The 20,991-nt window shown below is 35.0% G+C and overlaps 1 protein-coding gene across 3 annotated transcripts in view; it reads right to left on the bottom strand.

Annotated features, from left to right (window-relative positions):
- The window catches only part of TBC1D32 (TBC1 domain family member 32), a gene marked incomplete at both ends in the record, with an annotated part of 169,720 nt that overhangs the window by 45,345 nt on the left and 103,384 nt on the right, over positions 1 to 20,991 (bottom strand). For all 3 annotated transcript variants that reach the window (XM_084228396.1, XM_084228397.1, XM_084228395.1), the window contains 2 exons: positions 1,421 to 1,504; positions 3,408 to 3,533. In XM_084228396.1, coding sequence (XP_084084522.1) covers positions 1,421 to 1,504; positions 3,408 to 3,533 — 210 coding nt within the window. The remainder of the gene's footprint in view (positions 1 to 1,420; positions 1,505 to 3,407; positions 3,534 to 20,991) is intronic.

Here is a 20,991-nt window from a genome sequence, read left to right as displayed (position 1 = left end):
GCTGTTATTGATTTAGTCTTCCTGAGAAATAAATATAAGGCATAGAGAGAAAGGGATGATACTAAAGGAGGAAAGGGAATAATAATTACTATAAGAATTTAAACATTATGCAATGGTCAATGGTGAATTTCTAAGGGATAGAGAAATGAGTGGGTCACATTTGAGCTCAAAGCTAATCTGAAAACAACATAAAGAATACTTTTGAAAATGAATTATTTTTTAATTGAGTTAACTGGTTTATAACTCTGCCTGTGTTTTAGTAGCACAGGTTCAAACACTTCCTCTAACGTATGATACATACCACAGCCACAGTCAAATACTAGCGTTCCTCCATAGACTCCCTCTGTCCTTTGCTACCTCCCACACTTCACATTAGTAACCTTAGTTCTGTTGTCAGAATCCATGGGTTTGTTTTCATTTTGCTTTGTCTGTTTGTTTACTTTACTTATTAAAAAGTCCATTTGAAAAGAAGTCAGACTCCAATTAGAGATACCAGGTAAAGGGGCTGTAGTAATATCATAGTTAAGAAATAATGGCTTAAACTAAAATAGCAACATTGAATTGATAAAATTGAGACATATTAAGAATAATGAATATGGTTTGATTTGTGTGTGTGTGTGTGTGTGTGTAAGTAAGAACCAGGGTGTGGGCTAGAGGTGCGGGGGGTGAGAGGATTCACCAGAGACAGAGTGGGGAGCAGAACAGGTGGATCTACTGAAATACACTGCTATGGGGAGCAGCAGGATAGACAGGAAAGGTCTACTGTGCCATGTGGGTTGTTAGCTCTCTGGCCAGGAATTAACATCAGGTCATATCAGTGATGGTGCTGAGACTTAACTCCTAGGCTACCAGGGAGGACCAGGGTTTGACAATTGGAAGGGATATGGACTTAGAATTTATGATTCCTCAGTTTCTGGCTCAAATATACCATTGGCGATTGTACTATCCACCCAAACAGATAATATGAAGGAAAGATGATATCAATAAGTATGTTGAGATGAAGACCCTGTTGCACATTTCAAGTTTGAGGGTTTTTACAGTACATTCATGTGATGTCTATTTATTAGGCAGCTGAAAACATGAGAATGATATTTATATTAGATCTTTCAGTAGAAGAGTAAATCTAGAAGTCATCAATACATAAGGTAGGCAAAACAGAATAAGCAGATGAAAAAATTGGAGGATAGTGGGTAAATTCAGAAGTCAAGAAATATGCCTTAAGCCCACTTTCAAAATGGAGTCATAGTTACAAGGAAACTCAGGTATTTGCAGACAAGAAATGAAAAGGTATCTGGGAAGCAGTTGCATCAAGTGAGAGCATTTTAGGATGGGAAAACCTGTTTTATTGATAATCTATACATCTCTGAGATATTACCTATTTGCACATTGTGTTTCAAAATTCAAAATGTTTAAAATGTACCTGTGTATTCCACTGAGGGGAAGTAGCATTCAGAAGGGCTTTCAGAGAGATGAAACACAAATTTTTCAAGCAATTCTACTAAAGCTGTAGTAAACAAGAGAATAATTAGAATATTAAAGGTCAAGAATAATCCATGATAATACATCTCTGTATCACAAGCTAGTTAGAAGATAAAATTCATCTGAATTTTCATAGTTACACCCTTAAGGGGGTCCAATTCAAAGCACATACCTTTTAATATTCATAACAATGTTCCCAATGTAAATTAAATTTTAATAGCTTCACTGAGAATCCATTCAATGTAAAACTGGAAAAAAGTCATCTGTTATCTTTAGATCCTCTAAGGATTACTTCAGAATTTGCTAAATGATTTCAATACAGACAGAAAATTATAACTAATTAGGCTATATCATCTGATCATCATTATTCACACATACAAGAAAAAAAAAAAAATATGTGAACTCCAAGGCTAAGATCTATGCACAACTTACTCCCTTTTTAAAATCAGAATACATTATACTTTGCAACTTATGTTATCTGTTCAAGGCAACATGATCAAAAGTAAGCTAGTCAGGGCCTCCCCTGGTGGTGCAGCGGTTGAGCACTGGGCTGCAAAGCTGCCTGCAGCCTCTGCAGCGCTGGTAAGATCCCAGGCCATTGGCAAGGGTCCCACATGGTGTGCAGGCCTCTCCTGCCACACCTGCTGCTCCCCTCAGCAGGTATTTCGTCGGTCTGCCTGTTCTGTTCCCCGCTCTGGCTCTGGTGAATTCTCTCACCCTCCTGTGCTTCTGACTGTGCCCAGTGCTTGTATAAATAAATAAATAAATATTAAAAAAAAAGTATGCTAGTCAGGTTGCTGGGAGAGAGGGAGGAACAAATAGGAAAAGCACAGGATTTTTAGGGCAATGAAACCCATCTGTGTAACACAACATTGCTGGATACATGTCATTATACATTTGTCAAAATTCACAGACTCTAGGACCTATTATAAACTATGGACTTTGTATGTTAATGATGTGTCAATGCAAGTTCATTGATTCTAGTAAGGGTAACAAGAATTGATAGTTGATTGTGGGAAGTGGTATATGTGTAGGAACAGTATATATATATATATATATATATATATAAACTCTGTTACTTTCCACTCAATTTTGTTGTGAATCTAAAACTTCTATAAAAAATTTGTTAATTTAAAAAAAGGTTGAAATAGATCCTCTCTGTCAGAGGAAAAGTAAATAATGTTGAGGACAAAAGTAAAATTTGTCTGTCTGACTTAGAAGTGAAAAGTGATTCTTTCCTGGCCTGGATAGATAATACTATACATAAAATCATTCCCTAAAAAAATATTATTTCTTCAAAAACAAAAGATAGAATTATATTTAATTCTAATTTTTAATTTTATAACAAATGATACAAATATGAAAGCCATGGTCAATATAGTGGATAGTTATTTTAAATTGTAATTTTCAAGAAGTCTATCTTGTATAACATTAGAATTTTTCTTAGACCTTCTTTATTAAAAATGTTAATTAAAAATGATTTTAGAACATGAATGCACATATAAATGTCTAAATATAAAAATATTTTTGCAAGTTTAGAAAACACTACTTCAAAACAACATTTCCTTAGGGTCAATAAATTTATTTGACTGGATGGAGCAGTGTTTCAAAACACTCAATAAAACTGCTAATAATATAGCAGTATGATGGTGTATTTGGGTGAAGTCTGATGAAACCAAACATACTGCTACTGAGGCAAAAGTAGAACAGTTTCAATCTTGCTTCCCAAGATCTTTTATTTAAAAAAAACTTAATAGGTCCTCAGATTTTATTTTTTTCCCCCTCAGGATCACAAAGTTTCTCAGAAGTTAGTGGAGTCCTGGAATCAGTATTATGCATTTCTGGACATGCCAGTACTCATATTCTGGGAACACAGTCTCTATTAACTGCCACACAAAATCCCCACAAAAATTAAACAAGGTACTCACCACCTCCACTGATTATATCAGGTTTGGCCTTCATCATTTTGCAAAATTGTCTTCGACAGTTTTCTATCCACTCAGTTTGTTTGTCAGATACTTTGAAGCGCAGTAAAAGTTTGCCAAGATCATTGTCTAATAAGAAAGATAGCTGATTATTATAACAAGCTAGATGCACTGTAAAGTATTAATGTTGTTTAAAATTACAAATTCCAACAAATGTATAGCATATATATGGCTTTCAAAGGAAAACAGACATTTTTCATTCATTATATATTTATCATTGATTGCTAATTACCACATTTATTAAAAGCTCAAAAAATGGATTATTCATTTATAACCATAATTCTTGAATTTTCTTACATAAACATGATTCATTACTGAATATTTGGTTTAATAGACAGTGTGGTTCTTAAGGTTTCATTACACAGACTGACATGAATATTACATTAATTCTTCATGTATATTTGGGTATAATTTTATTCATTTCTTATAAAGCAAAAAAAAGCATAAATGTAGGCAACCTCTAATCAATTATTTCTCTTCTTGAAGAAAAATGATACTGAAAATAATGAATGAGGATGAAATAGTATGGCTAAAACATAACTTCTTTTCTTTATAAGCAATTTCATGAATATATTACCATTTACATATACTTTTAATTTTATTTTGCCCATGAAATTTTTCTATCTTCCACTGAAACTTTATTCCCATGCTATTTTGTATTAAAAAAATCTATAAATATTGTTAAAGAAAAATCTAAATGTCATTAAAAAAGCATGTATGTGTATGTATATGTATATACATATGTATACACACTATTATACATACATACATATACATTACCTCATAAACATATATGTAGGAAGTGAAAAAGAAAAAGCAGCAACTATGTTCTCTCATTTTCTAGAAAAGCATGGGGGAAGTTGGTGATTGCATCAACTCATTCTTTTTACCACTTTCTTTGAAGGAGATTTAGGAGATTAAAGGTAACAAGCACCTTCTGAAAACACAGGATCAAAGGTCGCATTGCTTCTGCCCAGAGTTTTGATCTGGGAGCATTAATGCTGCAAGATGCATCTGCCTAAACCCTAATTTAGTCCTATAAATCCCATCAGGAAGATACTAATGCTCAACCCCATAACAGAGAGGGTTTCAATTAACTCTTTACCTTTTCTTAAAGAAAATAAAATTATAATAAAGAAAGCAAGTCCTTATTCTTACAGGTTTTAAAAACTAAACTTTATATCATATCAAACTACTTTAACTTGACCTTTCCATCTAATCTTTGTAAAATGCATTCAATTAATATGTGTGGAGTTTCTCCTACATGGCTATAATAATCAAGACAGATAAGGTCACCTGACCTCATAAAATTTATGTATCAGAAAGTATATGCAAGTGTACACACATATGTATGCATAATGTGTATGTATATTTATATATAGATTATAATAGTACAATCAAGTCAGGATATACATATCATTCCTATGACCTAAATTCCATTTTATTTAAATCTAAAATATCAGCTATGTATCCTCATGTCTATCATGTAGAAAATTATATAATTTATATAAAACCATAATTTATATAAATATTTACTGATTTACAAAATATCACAAATCTTTACATATCAAAGCTTTACATATACATACTCTCTCAAATACATGAATATATAAATACATATACATATGCAACTCAAATATACACATAAAGAATTGTTTTGCTGAAATATGTATAATTCTGGTTTTTAGTACTAATCTAATATATTCTTTTGAACATCAAGATGATAATGCACCTTAACATATCATAATAGTCTTAACCAAGCAAAAATTGGAGAAAAATAATTTATTAAATCAAAGAAGAAAGTGATTCTTTTTAATAAAAATTCTCAAAACCTTTCATCTAAACTCAAGAAATAAGCCAAGCTGATAATTTTGTTGAAAACTATGCTATTAAGAACAAAATTTTAGTGTTAAATATGTCTTACTATAAACTTAGTAAAAGACCAAACTCAACAGCATTACAATTAAATTTTATTGTTTCCAATCAGCATAGTTACATTACTTATTTCCCAAGAACAATCTACCTAGAGCCCAATAAAAATCACTTTGTTTTGCATGACTGAAAAGGCAAAAGCAATTCTTTTTCCTTTATTTCTCTATGACATCTCCTCTATCCATGTCTAAACCTGCCTTTTCTACTACCTTTTTCAAATAGAGGGTGTCCATATAGATCTTTCATAAATCATTATTTTTTATAATTTCTAATTTATACTTTCCCTCCTTCCTGCTGTATACCCTCCTCTTCTTGCTCTCCAGTTTCTTTCATTTCATATTTGCTATTCTGTTTCACTTTCTCATCAATTCATTTTAAGGAAAAGAGCACAGGGCAGTATAATTGTAAACTGCAAATATAGGATGCATCTGAATTTACCAATTGGAGGAACTGAAGGACCCTATTTCACATACCTGGAATTGGATTTGAGGTAATAAAGAAATGCTGAACTGGAATCTGCATGACTACCTAACAAAGAGACTCTGCATCCTTTATAATTTTTGGTTAGTTTCCCCTAGCCATCAGTTAAAAACAGTGATTTGATATGTTAACACCCTCCCCAAAAAACAAAACAAACAAACAAACAAAAAAATGTGTATCTGTGATAATTACTGAGTTAGAAGAGAGTATTAACTCCTTTTATTTCCCCCTCCAACCTTGGGATCATGTGATAAATAGGAGTAGATAAATGGAGTTCAAAATATTGGTGTTAGTACTGCCACAGCAAACTGGCACCATCACTTGGATCTGCTGCTACATGGCCTTCCATAGCTCTCTCCTGAACTGAATAAATTTATTCAATCATAGTGAGAAGACACCAAAAGCCTCCCCTCACTGTACATGGTAGAAAAGGTGTAAATAGAATCAAATAGTAGGCTTGAAAGTATACCCTACAAGTTAGGCTAATCCCAAATTTTCATTCCGCCCCCCAAATTCATCTACCAACATGCCTTCCAACTTTGTGCAGATATGTGAGGATGTCCAGAGAGAGGCCAAGGGTGTTATTCTAGCAATGCTTTTGCATATGGAGAATAAGACAAGAGGATGGAATCATAGGAATGGTACCATAGAAATATGACAACTCTAAACTAGTGGTCCTCGGAGAATTGATGTGAATGATGCACAGAATTCTGTTTCCCCACATTTCTGTGCTTTTAATGAGGGGAGAAAAAGTATTGTTTCTGGTCATAATAGAGCAAATGAGAATAGTCTTGTTCTCCTTCCATAAACGAAACTGGGTAAAATATATCAAACCACTGTTTTCAGACACTGGCCAATAGGAAACACAAAACCGTCAAAGAGGGAAACAAAACAGATGAGCTTCATGACTGGTCTTGTTTTTCTCTTGAAGGGACTTTCAAGATCACTGTAAAAGGAAGGGTGTGTTGGAGGTAGGTACTGCTGAATTGAAGAGACAAAAGTCAAATTGCGAAGACAATGATGAGGCTAAAATTGGTGGATCAGAGTACTGGAAAGGAAGAGCCGAGAATGAACTCCAAAAATCTATATAAGTGTATATCATGTTGACTGCTAAGTAATCAGCTGTGCAAGTGAAGAGTAAAACTCCACAATGTTGGGCAAAGGAGAGCTGGCAGTTATAAAATGAACAGCTCCGAGAATGTATATAGGACAAGGTGATGTCCAAGTTTCAAAAAGAGTGAAGAATACTCCTCAACTAGTAGAGTGCCAGAAAGGTTACGCCTTATAATGACTTAGTAAGAATCACCAATTAGATAAATCATAAAGAAAAGGCAACTCTTCATCTGCCCTAAAATGAAAGTCTTGAAAGACCAAACTGATCCACTACTAACTTCTTGACTAAAGAAGTCAAAAATGTCCATTACTCTAAAAAAAAAAAAATCCAGCACTCAATGCAAAATTAATAGCATTCAACATTCAATTTTGAAATAACTAGCATGACAAAAGGGGAAAATGTGATTCTAAATCAGTAGCTAATTAACTAGTAGAAAGTCTCAGAAAGGTCTGACATGATACAATTAGCAAAGATTTTCCTGCAGCTGAAGTATTTAAAGAAAATATAAACAAAGAGGGGACACTTAACCAAGTTGTAGTTTATCACCACCAGGGTCTTACTTAGTAAAATAAACAAGTGAATGTACACATACAAACTGAATGAAATTCAAGACTATTTTGCTGAGAAAAAGAAAGCAGGCATAAAGAATGTATCCTATATGGTTCTATTTGTATGATCAGCAAGAACAGGTAAAACTAATCTTTAGCAGTGGTTCGCAAAGGCTTTGTTCCCCTGAGGATATTTCTACAATGGTTATTGACATTTCTGGCTATTACAACTGGGAAGTGAGGCACAAAGAAAGTTCTGGCATCTAGTGGATTTTTTAGTGCTGTTAAAAATCCATCAGTTCACAGGACAGCACCCCTCTGGCAGCAAGAATTAATCAACCCAAAATTAATAGTGCAAGTAGAGAAATCCTAATCCATAGTAATAAGAAAATGTCAGTGATTGAGGATAAAGGGAAGATGACTTTACAAAGGACTATAATGAACTCTGTGGTGTCATGAAAACGTTCTATATTTTGATTGTCGTGATGGATATGTGGACATAGATATTTGTTAAAATTCAAACAACTCTGAAATTGTGTACATCTTCATGTATACAAAATTGATTATATATACACACATAAATACACATTACACACGTGGGTTTGTAAATGTATGTGGAAAAATTAAGTTACTTAAATGACCAAAAGCTTCCAAGTATATAAGTGTCACTAAAATATGGGCAGTTATTGTTCATAGTTTGGCATAAAGAATTTACTAAACAGTAAATGTATCCATGTATAAAATAATTCACTTGCAAGTGTTTTGATTTCACTTACATATGATTTACTTAAAGTATTTCACATTTAAAAAAATCCTCATTCATATATCTTAATGTGAGGTTCCTGTAATGAAATATACACTTCTTAGAGAAAATTTCTTAGTCTATTCATCTGTCTTTGGCCATTTAGGCTATTTCTATATATAACATGGGTATTGTAAATAGCGCTTAATAAGCATAAAAGTGGATACATCCCTTCAAATTAGTGTTTTTTTCATTCTAAAGGTAGATACCTAGGAGTGGAGCTCTGGATCATATAGTAGATCTATTTTTAATGTTTTGAGAATCCTCCAAACTGTTTCCCACAGACACTGGACCAGAAGACACAGTATACAAACAAACACTGGAATACTATACAACTATACACACACACACACACATATACATACATATATACAACTACATATATACACACACATATATATACATACATATATACACACACACACATATATATAAGCTACATAAACAAAAACAAAAACAAAAAAACAAACCTTGCCATTTGTGAAAGCAAGGATGTAACTAGTGTGAATTATGTAAGTGAAATAGACCAGAAGGAGAAAAACAAGTACCGATGGTTTCACTCATGTGTGTAATATCGAGAAACAAAACACAGGTCAGACAAAAAAAAGTCCTAGAAATCTGACTGTAAAATTTAGGCTACCAGAGAGGAAGAGTGAAGGTGGAGAGCAAAAAGAGAAGGGGGCCCAGTAGAGGACTATGGATGCCTTGGTGGTGGGTGTGGTGTGGTAACATATCTGAAGCGGTGTGAACCTATATATATCTCAGCATCATATACCGTGTTATTGTGTAGTATAACTAGTTACAATAAAAAATTTAAAAATATAACTATCACAAAAAAGTGAAAAAGTCTTACCAGAAAGAATCCAACTTTATATTCTATGTATTGATTGTATATAATACTCCCTTTCTTATCTCACAGTGCTATTTTTTAACAATGACCATTTTTACATAGTTCTAACCACACAGCATTATTTCTAGAGGCAGAATATAATGTATATAATTATATAACTAGTATGATGAAGTCACCATAAAACTACAATTTCACTTTCCTAAGAAAGGTTTCATCTACTTAATGAGTTAAAGTTATCTTCTTCCCCTTGCTCTTTCTTTGAACCCTATGACTTACATATAACTATAAAAAATTGGATGAGAAACCAAATCATCTATTTTGAATTGTCCTTGATACCACTGAGGAAAAAAGGAGAAAAAAAGAAAACATCATCCTTCTTACAAAATTCACCAACCATCGCCAATATTTCATATCTAATCTCTAAAATTCTTTAGTATGTGAAAGCTACAATCGTTTCATACTTGAGGATAATGATTAACTTGTTTTTCAAAAGATTTATTATATAGAAAAACTAAATATTCTATAGAAATATTCTATCAGTTTAAAATAGAAAAAATTTTTTAAAATCTTCCATTCAAGAGAAGGAAAAATGTAAATGTATTATAAATGCAAAGAAAATATATTATTTACACAGAAAACTTTTGTGGTACTTCTTTTTGACGCTGTTAGTACGAATGTCCAGGTTAGACAGGCTATCATAATATGGTACCAGAAAAACAAAAATGGAAGATTTCATAAACTAGCAGCAGATTCTTAAGCATAATTTAGTCAACCTCCTATTTTCTTAACTATTTGTTTTCCATTTGTGTTTCCTCATATTGTTTTATTTTTCCATGTTGGTTAATATAGTAATTTTATTTTCTTCTTATTAGAAAATAAAAGAGAAGTCTTTGGGCATGGTCTCTTTGGGCTATTGGACAAACTAATGTATCTTTCCATCTCTAAATTTGAGAGTATCTAAATACTTACATGACTTTTTATTGCTGGAACACCTGTGGATTCTTAACACCATGATGTCTACATTTTCCATAGATTATTCCTTATATTTTAGAATTATTTTTTCTCTTAATATGTGATAAACACTTACTAAAGAAAAAATCAAAGAAGTTTAGAGAAATGAGGATTTAATTTTCCTTTGTTGTTCTTCTGTACTTAAACTAGTAGGTGATTTATTTCCTCTGGTTGTCAAAGATGTTTATTTCAAATATAAGAGTAAAAATTAGATGAAAATAAAGTTTTATTATTCAAAGCAAAATGGTTATTCTGATTTTTAAGTTAAATATTGCAAAATTGCAACTTGAAATTTACATCGGAAAAAACAATCTCATACACCCCATCTCCTCAGTCAATAGGATGTAAAATAAAAGTCATTCATATTTTATCTACAGAACATATATCTTAATTCCAAGGTTACATACAATAAGGAAAGAGAAGAACTATAAAATATCTGATTTGACATAAGGCCTAGATAAGTATTTGATAAAAGGGAGGATTAATCACCAAAAATATTTATAGACTGATTATACGTATAAGCTGTAACACAAAAGGCTTTTAAAATCAGAACAATATCCATCAGCATGTTGAATTTTATAGAGTACCATTCTTTTTCAAAGCACTTACACAACTTTACCTAAACGATTATATATTTGGTTTATTGCAGGAAGAGTGGCAATCCGAAATCTTACATAATTTATCAGACTAGCAATGAAGGAAATTCAGTACAAATATTTGTTATATAGGTATTTTTCAAAGTTTTGAAACTTTGATTATTTAAAATTTTAATTGCTTCAGAAATGAGTTAAGAAACACACTCTGGGGCATCCCCTGGTGGCACAGCAGTTGAGCGCTGGGCTGCGAAACTGCCCGCAGCCTCTGCAGCGAGGGTCCCACTAGGTGCGACAGACCTCTCTCCTGCTGCATCTGCTGCTCCCCTCAGCAGTATGTTTGATCAGTCTGACTTTTCTGTTCCCCGTTCTGGCTCTGGTGAATTCTGTCACCCTCCTGTGCTTCTGACTATACCCAGTGCTTGTATGAATAAATAAATAAATCTTTAAAAAAAAAAAAAAAAGAAAGACACTCTGATCTTCCTACCCCCACTAAAGTCAGAAATATCCAAAAAAAAAAAAAAAAAAAAAACCACACATCTTCCCTGTATCAGAAGGTTGAGATATTCTTAACAACAAAGAGGGAATTCTGAGCGAAGAAATCAATGTAAACAAACACTGCTAGTTCTTTACGAATTGGGACTCAAGCTTGTTTTATTATCTTATCAATGTTTTAAAAATTTATTGTTTTCTTTCAAAAAGTTATAAAAACCTGTTTGCTTTGGTCACTTTCAGTCTCCTAAGGGTGATCCCCAATGTACAAAATTAAATTTTTTTCTATGTTAATCTGTGTTATGTAAATTTAACTATTTGGCCAGTCAGAAGAACATAGAGAGGTAGATGAAAAATTTTTCCTTTTTCTGAAAATTGAATGTTGTCAACTCTTATAAATTAAAAAGACATGAAGATATTTATCAGGGACACAGGCATGGGTTTAACATCTAACAAAGGCAGAAATATCAGAGTCAGCAAAAAGTTGTGCCATTAACAGTTAAACCCAATAAGGACATTGGGTTTAAATTTATTAAACAAAATTAATATGGATCAATGAAAATTGTCATTAAAATAAGGACACTATTTCAATGTCAAAATAACATTTGTGGTTGAAAAGGCTAAATTTAAACATCTTCTAATGCAATTAATTTAAAATAATAACATGTTTTGAAAGCTCAAATAAAGTTGTCATCATCAGAATGCAACTGCAAAACCTATGAATTTTATAGCTCATTCACTGAGCATTCCAAAACTCCAGAGACAGAAAGTATAGTTACTATTCATGTTCAAAAGCTCCAATGCCAACTTAGAAACTTTTTCTATCACTGTTTGTTTACTTATTGACCAAAACACATTGCAGTGATTACCTAACTCTTATATAAGCTGCAATATATATTAACACATAATCATTGCAAATGGTTTTCACTTATATTTTGATAAAGTACCAAATCTATGCAAAGAATACAGATTTTGTGGCTTAGCATCATCACCCTCACCTCAAAAAATATGGTCCTTAAAGACATTTGACCAACACAAGGAATCTGAAAATTCAAAACATATTTTATACAGAATTCATTAAGAGGTGAAAATTTACAAACTTTGAAAAACAAATTTTACTGGAATTAATTTTTTTATGATCTTTGTTTAATTTGTAGAAAAAATTATTTCATGTTCAGGCAAAAAAAGTGATAACTATAGAGATGTATTTATATAGTCATATATTGTGAACATTAAAATGATCTGTAGGTACCTTGGTGGTGCGTGTGGTGTGGTAACATGCATCTGAAGGGGTATGATCCTATATATCTGAATCATATACAGTTGTGAACCAATGTCATCTCAATCTAAAAAATGATCTGTTTCTCATATAAGAATAATGCCATTTGAAATACCCACTAAAAATATCTGAAGAAAAAAATTCTGAACAATCCAACTATAAAGATTTTAATATTATTTGATGCATCCCATTTAAGGGACTAATAAAACCACAGAACTTACTCTTTTATATAGTATCTGAAAGAGAATTGTCTTACCAGGCAGAAAATCAATTTCCTAACAGGTAAGTAGAAATGCAGTAGAGGAAGCAGTAAAGTTAAGATAGCAAAGCCATAAAACATCAAATTTGAAGTAATCACAAAATAAAAATTGTTCATTTTTTCAATTGTAAAAAATGATATGTAATTCTAACAATTCATACCTTTTATGTGCTATAAAACATAAAGCACCACTTTATAAATGATAAAATAACTATAATAAAGGTGTCTGTTTCAAATGACATATACAGAACTATAGCTTAAGGAGATACCTAGCTGAAAAGCTATCCCTGCTCTAAAAAATGGGTTAGATTGGAGGTTATTCCAGATATAAGTAAAAATTTCTATATTTACTTCAGATTAGCTTAGAAGGAATTCCCAGTGTCTACTGACAAGTATTTGGAAGTTAAAGTTTGATGATAGAAGTAAAAGAAGAAACCAATATTAATTCATCTACTTTTCAGCATTTATTATTGCCATTACTCAAGGCAAAAGCATCTGTTTCTTGGAATATAAGTTCTATGGCAGCAGACAGTGAATAAGCAAATACCTAGTAAGTGCTATTAGAGGAATGAATAGGAGGCCAGAGAGAAATAAGCAAGGAAAGAAACACAATTTTTAGGTAAGGTAGAGATAATTTCTCTGAAGAAGTAACATTCAAATTAAGCTCAAAAGGTTTAGAAGAAATTGTTCATGTGAGGAACAGACTAGTATTCCAGGAAGTGGGAATATCCAAAGCAAAGATCCAGAGGCACAAAATATTTTAAGATGTAAAAGAAGTTTCCAAATCATCTCACATGGTACTATATTGGCATAAGAGAACACAACTCAATAAAATTAAAAATGGGCAAAGGATCATTGGTCATTTCCCCTAAAAAGATATGCAAATGGCTAATAAGAACATGAAATGCTCAATTTTAGGTAACACGGAAATGGAAATCAAAATCATAGGGAGATAGCACTTCACATCTAGGATGGCTAGAATCAAAAATCTAATCAAAACAAATATTGATGATGATGGAGAGAAATTTTAACCCTCCCCCCCATACTGCCAGTGGGATTGTAAAATGATGCAGTGGCTTCAGGAAACAGAGAGGGAGTTTCTCAAATTGTTAAACACAACATAACATATAACTCAGCAACTTCTCTCCTAGGTACACAGTTATACAGGTACATGAATGTTTATATTAGCATCTTTTAGCCAAAAGGCAGAAATCATTCAATGTTCATCAACAGACAAGTGTGTAAGAAATTGTGGTATAGCCACATAATGGAATGTTTTTTAACTAAAAAAAAGGAATAAAGTATTTACACATGCTAGGATATGGATGAACTTCAAATTCACTAAAGGAAAAAAGCCAGAGGCAAAATCGCAGACTGGCCATATGGAAGTCCAGACTAGAGAACATTTTAGAGGCAGAAGTAGATTAATGGTTGCTTAGTGTTGGCTGAGGGAAGGGGGAATACATGGGATACCACATTTCCCTTGAAGGTGATAAAAATATTCTAAAATTTCTGTGGTGATGGTTGCACATATTTTTGAATATACTGATAAAACCACTGAACTGAATGCTTAAAATGGATAAATTGTGTGATATGTTAATTGCTTCTCAAAGCTTTTTTAAAAAGTTTTTTAAACACCCATATTGTTGATACAGAATATGTAGGATAATTACTATAAAAATTGAAGGTCATGAGTTGAAGGGCAAGGGAGATGAAAGAATGACAAAGTAACACTTATGTAAGTGGCTCACATTAACTGTCACTTTGTTTCTTAGAAAGCCCCAAAGAAGTAAACTTTCAGGAAAGGTTTCTAGAGAGATAGAAGAGTTCCTAGGAACACTGAGAAATTCCTTGCATCAGGAATTACTAATATGCTTAAAGCTTTCAATGAATGGTCATTAAATTTCTAAGATGAAAGAAAGGCATTCTATGCCAACTGTTCTGCCAGTGACCATCTGAATCAGAGTTGCAATTCTGCTCCTCTGTTGGTTTGGTTAAGAGTACTAGAAATAAAGGCAATGACAAAAATAACTTAATATCCACTTTACAGCTACAAGTCCACTGAGTAAATAAGGATCTAATTTTTTTTCATTTATTTATTCAAGAACCAGGTACAGGCCAGATTCGCTGGAGGGTGAGAGGATTCACCAGAGACAGAGCACGGAACAGAACAGGCAGACTGACGAAATACACTGCTGAGGGGAGCAGTGGGCGAGACAGATGAGGTCTGCCACGCCATGTAGGACCCTTGCCGGCCAGCTGGGAACTAACCAGTGCTGCAGAGGCTGCAGACAGTTTCACAGAGTGGCACTCAACCGCCTGCACCACCAGGGGAGGCCCTAAATGGTTTTTTGATAAAGGTAGGAATATGGATCTAAATGGTTTTTTGATAAAGGTAGAAATCCCACAGTAATATGACATACAGTAGACAGGCGTAATCTAGAGTGCTGATTATTTTATAATTAAGCTTGAATAAATATTACAAAAGTAATAAAACAAATGTAGATGCTAGAAAAGAAAATAAGAACAAATTCTTCATCTTATTGATGTCTCTGATGTTTCCAATAACTACAGTATGGTATAGTTAAGCCACTTTTTTTTTTTTTTTTTGGTATAGAAGTGCTGGTTTTCCCTTCCTAGTTAGAGAAAGAAGTCCCCATACTAAACATACCAAAATGGAATATATAAGAACTGACCAGCCAATTAGTGATCTAATAGTAACTCCGGGAGAGCTAATTTTAGGAAAACAAAAACCAGCAATATAAATGGCTATCTCATAATTTTCCTGTTTCACATATGAAAGCCATTATGACTCATTCTCCAGTTGTTCACGTTAGCAGCTCCTGACATGCTGATCTGTACTTGCTTTAAACCATTGTATAACTGCTTACTACCACTTTTCTTTCCCATTTCTTATCTTTTGAAGAGGTAACAATATGCTACATGTTAACACATTGCTTCCTACTTAACTAAACTCTCACAGACAGATGATGATATTTTGAGCATATTTCTACCACATGGAAGAAAACTTTTCACAAGTGCTACATGCTCACATACAGGTGACACATATGCTCACATATAGGTGTATATATAAAAATATAGGCATAAATAATATTCAGAAGATCTCAAAGGGCATTTACATTTCAATGTGGTGACCTAAAAACTGTGCACAAAGAAAAATAAATGAACCAGATGATGTCGCAAGATTCTTATTTACAGATGAAGATAAATCATCTAATAACTAACACTGATGCCAATGAGCTAACAAGAGGCAATTTAACAGATGAGGCGATGTTAACTGTAGCAAGGAGGATAAATCTAGAAGCTGGGAGACAAATGATGAGGATGTCACCATGTGCACACAACTGGAGTGATATATTTTCCACAACAATGAAATGATATCCCAAAAATTTGCAGTGCAAATAAAGACTAAAATAACACCTAGCACAATCAGTAAATTGTTATTTCCAAATCATAAAAGAAGAATGGAAAGAATATGAACTCTTGCCTTAAAAATTATTGTTTGCTTCTTATTACTACCTTAAACAGTTTATTTTTAAATAGGACAATACTCAATTTACTGAACTGTATTTAACTACAAACATTATAGTCAATTTAGCTTTATGTCTGTTAAAAATACATTTGGCTCCATTTTTCTCACTGAGTTTACAGAGTTATCATCACTGTACTCTCTTAGGTACAATGAAAAGCTAGACAGGCTTCTGATATTTCCTCTCCCATTTCTACCATCCTACCTGAATAGGGTCAGTGACACATCAGCAATATCAGAATGCCATACATTCTACTGATATTCAATTTAGAATTATATAAAATATTTTCCTGGATACTTTCTGCACTATCCACTGGTACCCAGATCATTCTCTCCTGCTTAAGAAGAGTCGTAGTAAAGTTAAGGCAATATCCATTAGGCAGAAGTATCAGGTACAGCTGTTAAATTAATAAAGTCTTTTTTTAAGATTTATTTATGTATTTATACAAGCACTGGGTACAGTCATAAACGTGGGAGGGTGAGAGAACTGACCAGAGCCAGAGCAGGGAGCAGAACAGGCAGAAGGACTGAAGTACACTGCTGAGGGGAGCAGCGGGCGGCAGGAGAGGTCTGCGCGCCATGCGGGACCCTCACCCGGTGGCCAGGGATTGAACCAGTGCTGCAGAGGCTGCAGGCAGCTTCGCAACCCAGTGCTCAACCACTGTGCCCCTGAGGAGGCCCAAATTAATAAAGTCTTAATGGGTAGTGGGAATTTCATGGCGACTATAACTGAGATGAAAATGTATACATTGTACAAAAATGAAAAATGATGTAAAAATACATAAAATAAAATAATAAAAAATAGAAACATTTATAAAAAAAACCAAAGACATGTTTTACAGAGAAACAGAAAGACAATAAAACTTACTGTCCAGTAGATGGTAAAATATGGAATTAAATAGCGGCTTGAAATTGTACTTAACTGAAACAGGATGTGATAGGAAGGAAGTCACAAATACTGGATTTTACAAGATACCAAGATGCCCTGGAGGGTTTGGTTTCAGTTAGAAGAATAATATGATCCAACCACATTTAACATCATTACTGTGCCTGCCATGTTGCAAATATACTTGGCATGTTACTGCAATAGTACAGGTGAGAGATGAGAGTGGCAATGGATGAGTGAAAGTGGTTCTAGTTCAGATACATAAAGTTAAGAGCATCTGCTGACAAACTAGATGTGGAATATAAAGACAGAGATGAGTCAAAGAATGCCTTCAGGTTTACTGACTAAAAAACTAAAAGCAAAATCAACAAGCAACTATAAACCAGAGACACACTATGGGGGGGGAAAGACTAGAGTCAAAATAAGGAGGGAGGTGCAATTGTGTGGGGAATATAACCAAAATGAATATGCATACATTGTACAAAGACAAAAAAAGATGTAAGAATTATATAAAATAAAATTTTTTAATAAAAAAATTTATTGAGGATTTATGCATCAGTGTTCATTAGCGAGATTGACCTGTAGTTTTCTTTTTTTGTGTTGTCCTTGTTTGGTTTTGGTATTAGTGTAATGTTGGCTTCATAGAATGTGTTTGGTATTATCCTTTCCTTCTCAATTTTTTGGAAGAGTTTGTGAAGGACAGGCACTAATTCGTTTTTGAAGGTTTGGTAGAATTCATTTGTAAATCCATCAGGTCCTGGGCTTTTGTTTTTGGGAAGGTTTTTGATTACCATTTCAATTTCGCTGCTTGTAATTGGTCTGTTTAGGTGTTCTATTTCTTCTTTTTCTAGCTTTGGGTGATTGTAAAGTTGTAGGAATTTGTCCATCTCCTCTAGATTGTTGAACTTGTTTCCATGTAACTGTTCATAGTAGTTACTGATTATTCTTTTGATTTCTGCTGTGTCCGTTATGATTTCTCCTCTTTCATCTGTGATCCTGTTTATTTGTGCTTTCTCCCTTTTTTCCTTTGTGAGCCTGGCTAGGGGTTTGTCTATTTTATTGATTTTTTTGAAGAACCAGCTTTTGGTTTCATTGATCTTTTGGATTTTTTTTTTTTTAGTTTCGATTACATTAATTTCTGCTTTGGTTTTTATTATTTCTTTTCTTCTACTGGTTTTGGGTTTTTTTTTGTTGTTCTTTTTCTTGCTCTTTAAGCTTCAAGATTAGGTTGTTTCTTTGAGTTCTTTCTTGTTTCTTGATGTGAGCCTCTATTGCTATATATTTTCCTCTTATTACTGCCCTTTTTTTAAAGATTTATTTATTTATTTATGCAAGCACTGGGTACAGTCAGAAGCGAGGGAGGGTGAGAGAATTCACCAGAGCCAGAGTGGGGAGCAGAGCAGACAGAAGGACCAAAGTACACTGCTAAGGGGAGCAGCGGGCAGCAGGAGAGGTCAGCGATCCATGTGGGACACTCCTCCAGTGGCCAGGGAGCAGCGGGGGATTGAACCTGCGCTGCAGAGGCTGCAGGCATCTTCACAACCCAGCACTCAACCGCTAAGCCACTGGGGAGGCCCTTTTATTACTGCTTTTGCTGCATCCCATACATTTAGGAAATTGGTGTCATCTTTCTCATTCAATTTAAAGAATTTCTTAATTTCTTCTTTGATTTCCTCATTAGTTCAGTGGTCTTCCAGTAGTGTGGATTTCAATCTCCATGAGGTAGGAGAGTTCCTTGCCTTCTTTTTATGGTTTATTTCTAGTTTAATGCCTTCATGGTCAGAAAAGATGCTTGGTATGAATTCAATCTTGGTCTATCTGTTGATGTTTGTCTTGTGTCCCAGTATGTGATCAATCCTGGAGAATGATCCGTGTGCACTTGAGATAAATGTGTACTCAGATTTTTTGGGGTTTAGTGTTCTATAGATGTCTGTGAAGCCCAAGCGCTCTAGAACCTTATTTAGAGCTTTAGTGTCTTTACTTGATCTCCTGCATTTCCTTCATTTCCCTCTTTAGGGACTCAATTTCATTCTTCTGAGCATTGTTCTCCTTAATGACTTCCATCAGTTTTTTTCATCACGGCAATTTTAAATTCTTTTTCTGGAAGGCTCAGAAGTTCTTCCAAGTCACTGTATTTGCAAGCTGGTGGGTGGTTTTTTTTTTGTGGTGTGTCTTTTTTCTGAGGCATTGCTACTTTGCTCGTAGTTTTTCTTTTCCCTGCTGCCTGTCTTCTAATTTGTCTTATGCGTTGGGACACTGTGCTGCTGATACTGGCTGGCATCTTTTTGGTGTGTTCTTTCGGGAGTTTCAGAAACTGGCAATCCAAATGAGTCAAAAACTGTTATGCCAGAAGTCTAGTGAGGCAGTGGTACTTTGAGTATGTTAATGGTCACTGTCACAGAATCTTTCCTCCTTCTGTGTTTAGTTACAAAGGTGCATCTTGAAGTCCCACAGAGTTCCCTGGGGGTGGGGCAGCTGGATTGCACTCTGGGTTCCAAATCTCTGGATTCTCCTCTGGGCTCCGACTCCCTGCCAGGTGGGACCGGGCTTGTGGGGGCCTTCAGCTTACCTCTGACTGCGCAGGGAACCTTCTCCCTCTGGCTCCACGGGGAGCCTTCTGCCAGATTCAAGCAGTCTTTATTGAAGAAAGGTCCCTGTTCTAAAAAGGTGATGCAGGTACGCACTCCCCTGAGCACCCGGTCTGCCCTGGCCTTGGGTGCCCGCTCCCCCTCTGGGCTCTCGGACTGCTGGCCAGAAGGGGCCTGGCCTTGGCGAACTTCCCAGCTCACCTCTGACTCCTCTGGGAGCCTTCTGCTGGTTTCAAGCTGTCTTTACTGAAGAAAGGTCCCTATTCTTTGGGGTGTTGGTGAATTTTTTCTGGTTGCTAGGTGGTGCCAGAGATCTCTCCTTGTGTCCTTGGAGAGCATTTTTTCACCCTGTGGGACAGGGGAACAAAGTGAGAGTGGTGGGGAAAACCTCAACGGCTTTGGGGTGCTGTGTCTGCCTTGTGCCCCACCGTCGTGGGGATCCCATGCCCCGAATTCCGTGCCCCAGGTCACAGTTCCAAAGCCCTCAGGTCCAGGACGCAGGCTGTAGCCCAGTTTAGTGTCTGCAGAAATGGCACCTTTTGTACCCCGCTCCCATGTCCAGGTGCCAGGTTTCTGATTACTCAGGGAGGGACATTCACCTCAGTGAGGGCCCCCGCGCATCTCCCAGAAAGCCTAGGTCACAGGCGCGGGGACCTGGGCAGCCTCGATCCGTGTATCCTTTTCAAGCACGCCGCTTTTCCGCACAAGCTTACCGGCTGGCCTGGGGCTATGTGTAGGTCTCTGGGAGTCTTTGTTTTTCTCTAATGGCGCCCAGAGCCATTTGCTCACCTCCACGGCGAATCCTGCAGGGTTCTCCACAGCTCCAGTTCACGGGTGTGGTGGCTGAAATAGTTCCTTTCCACTCACAGTCCCGCTTGATGCATAGTTTGTTCTTGTTGGTTGTTTTAGTTTTTTTTGTTTTTTCCTCCTTTCTGTTGATCAGAGAGTGCCGATTTTGTGGGTCGGGGAGGGTAGCAGGGTTCTGAGCTTTCCTCCCTTCTAGTCCTCTTTTATGGCAACTTTCTTCTTTGGGTAGTTTGCTGGAGTCGCCTGTTTATCTTCCGTGTCCCAGCTCTCACTGGGACCTGCCGGTTTTCCTTCCTATTAACTTGTTTTTAATGGGAGATCTTACTCACAGCGTTT

Source organism: Talpa europaea, assembly GCF_964194135.1.
Source record: "Talpa europaea genome assembly, chromosome: 2".
Classification (NCBI taxonomy): domain Eukaryota; kingdom Metazoa; phylum Chordata; class Mammalia; order Eulipotyphla; family Talpidae; genus Talpa; species Talpa europaea.
The sequence above is the reverse complement of the archived record's forward strand: the minus strand, read 5'-3'. Positions and strand labels throughout refer to the sequence as shown.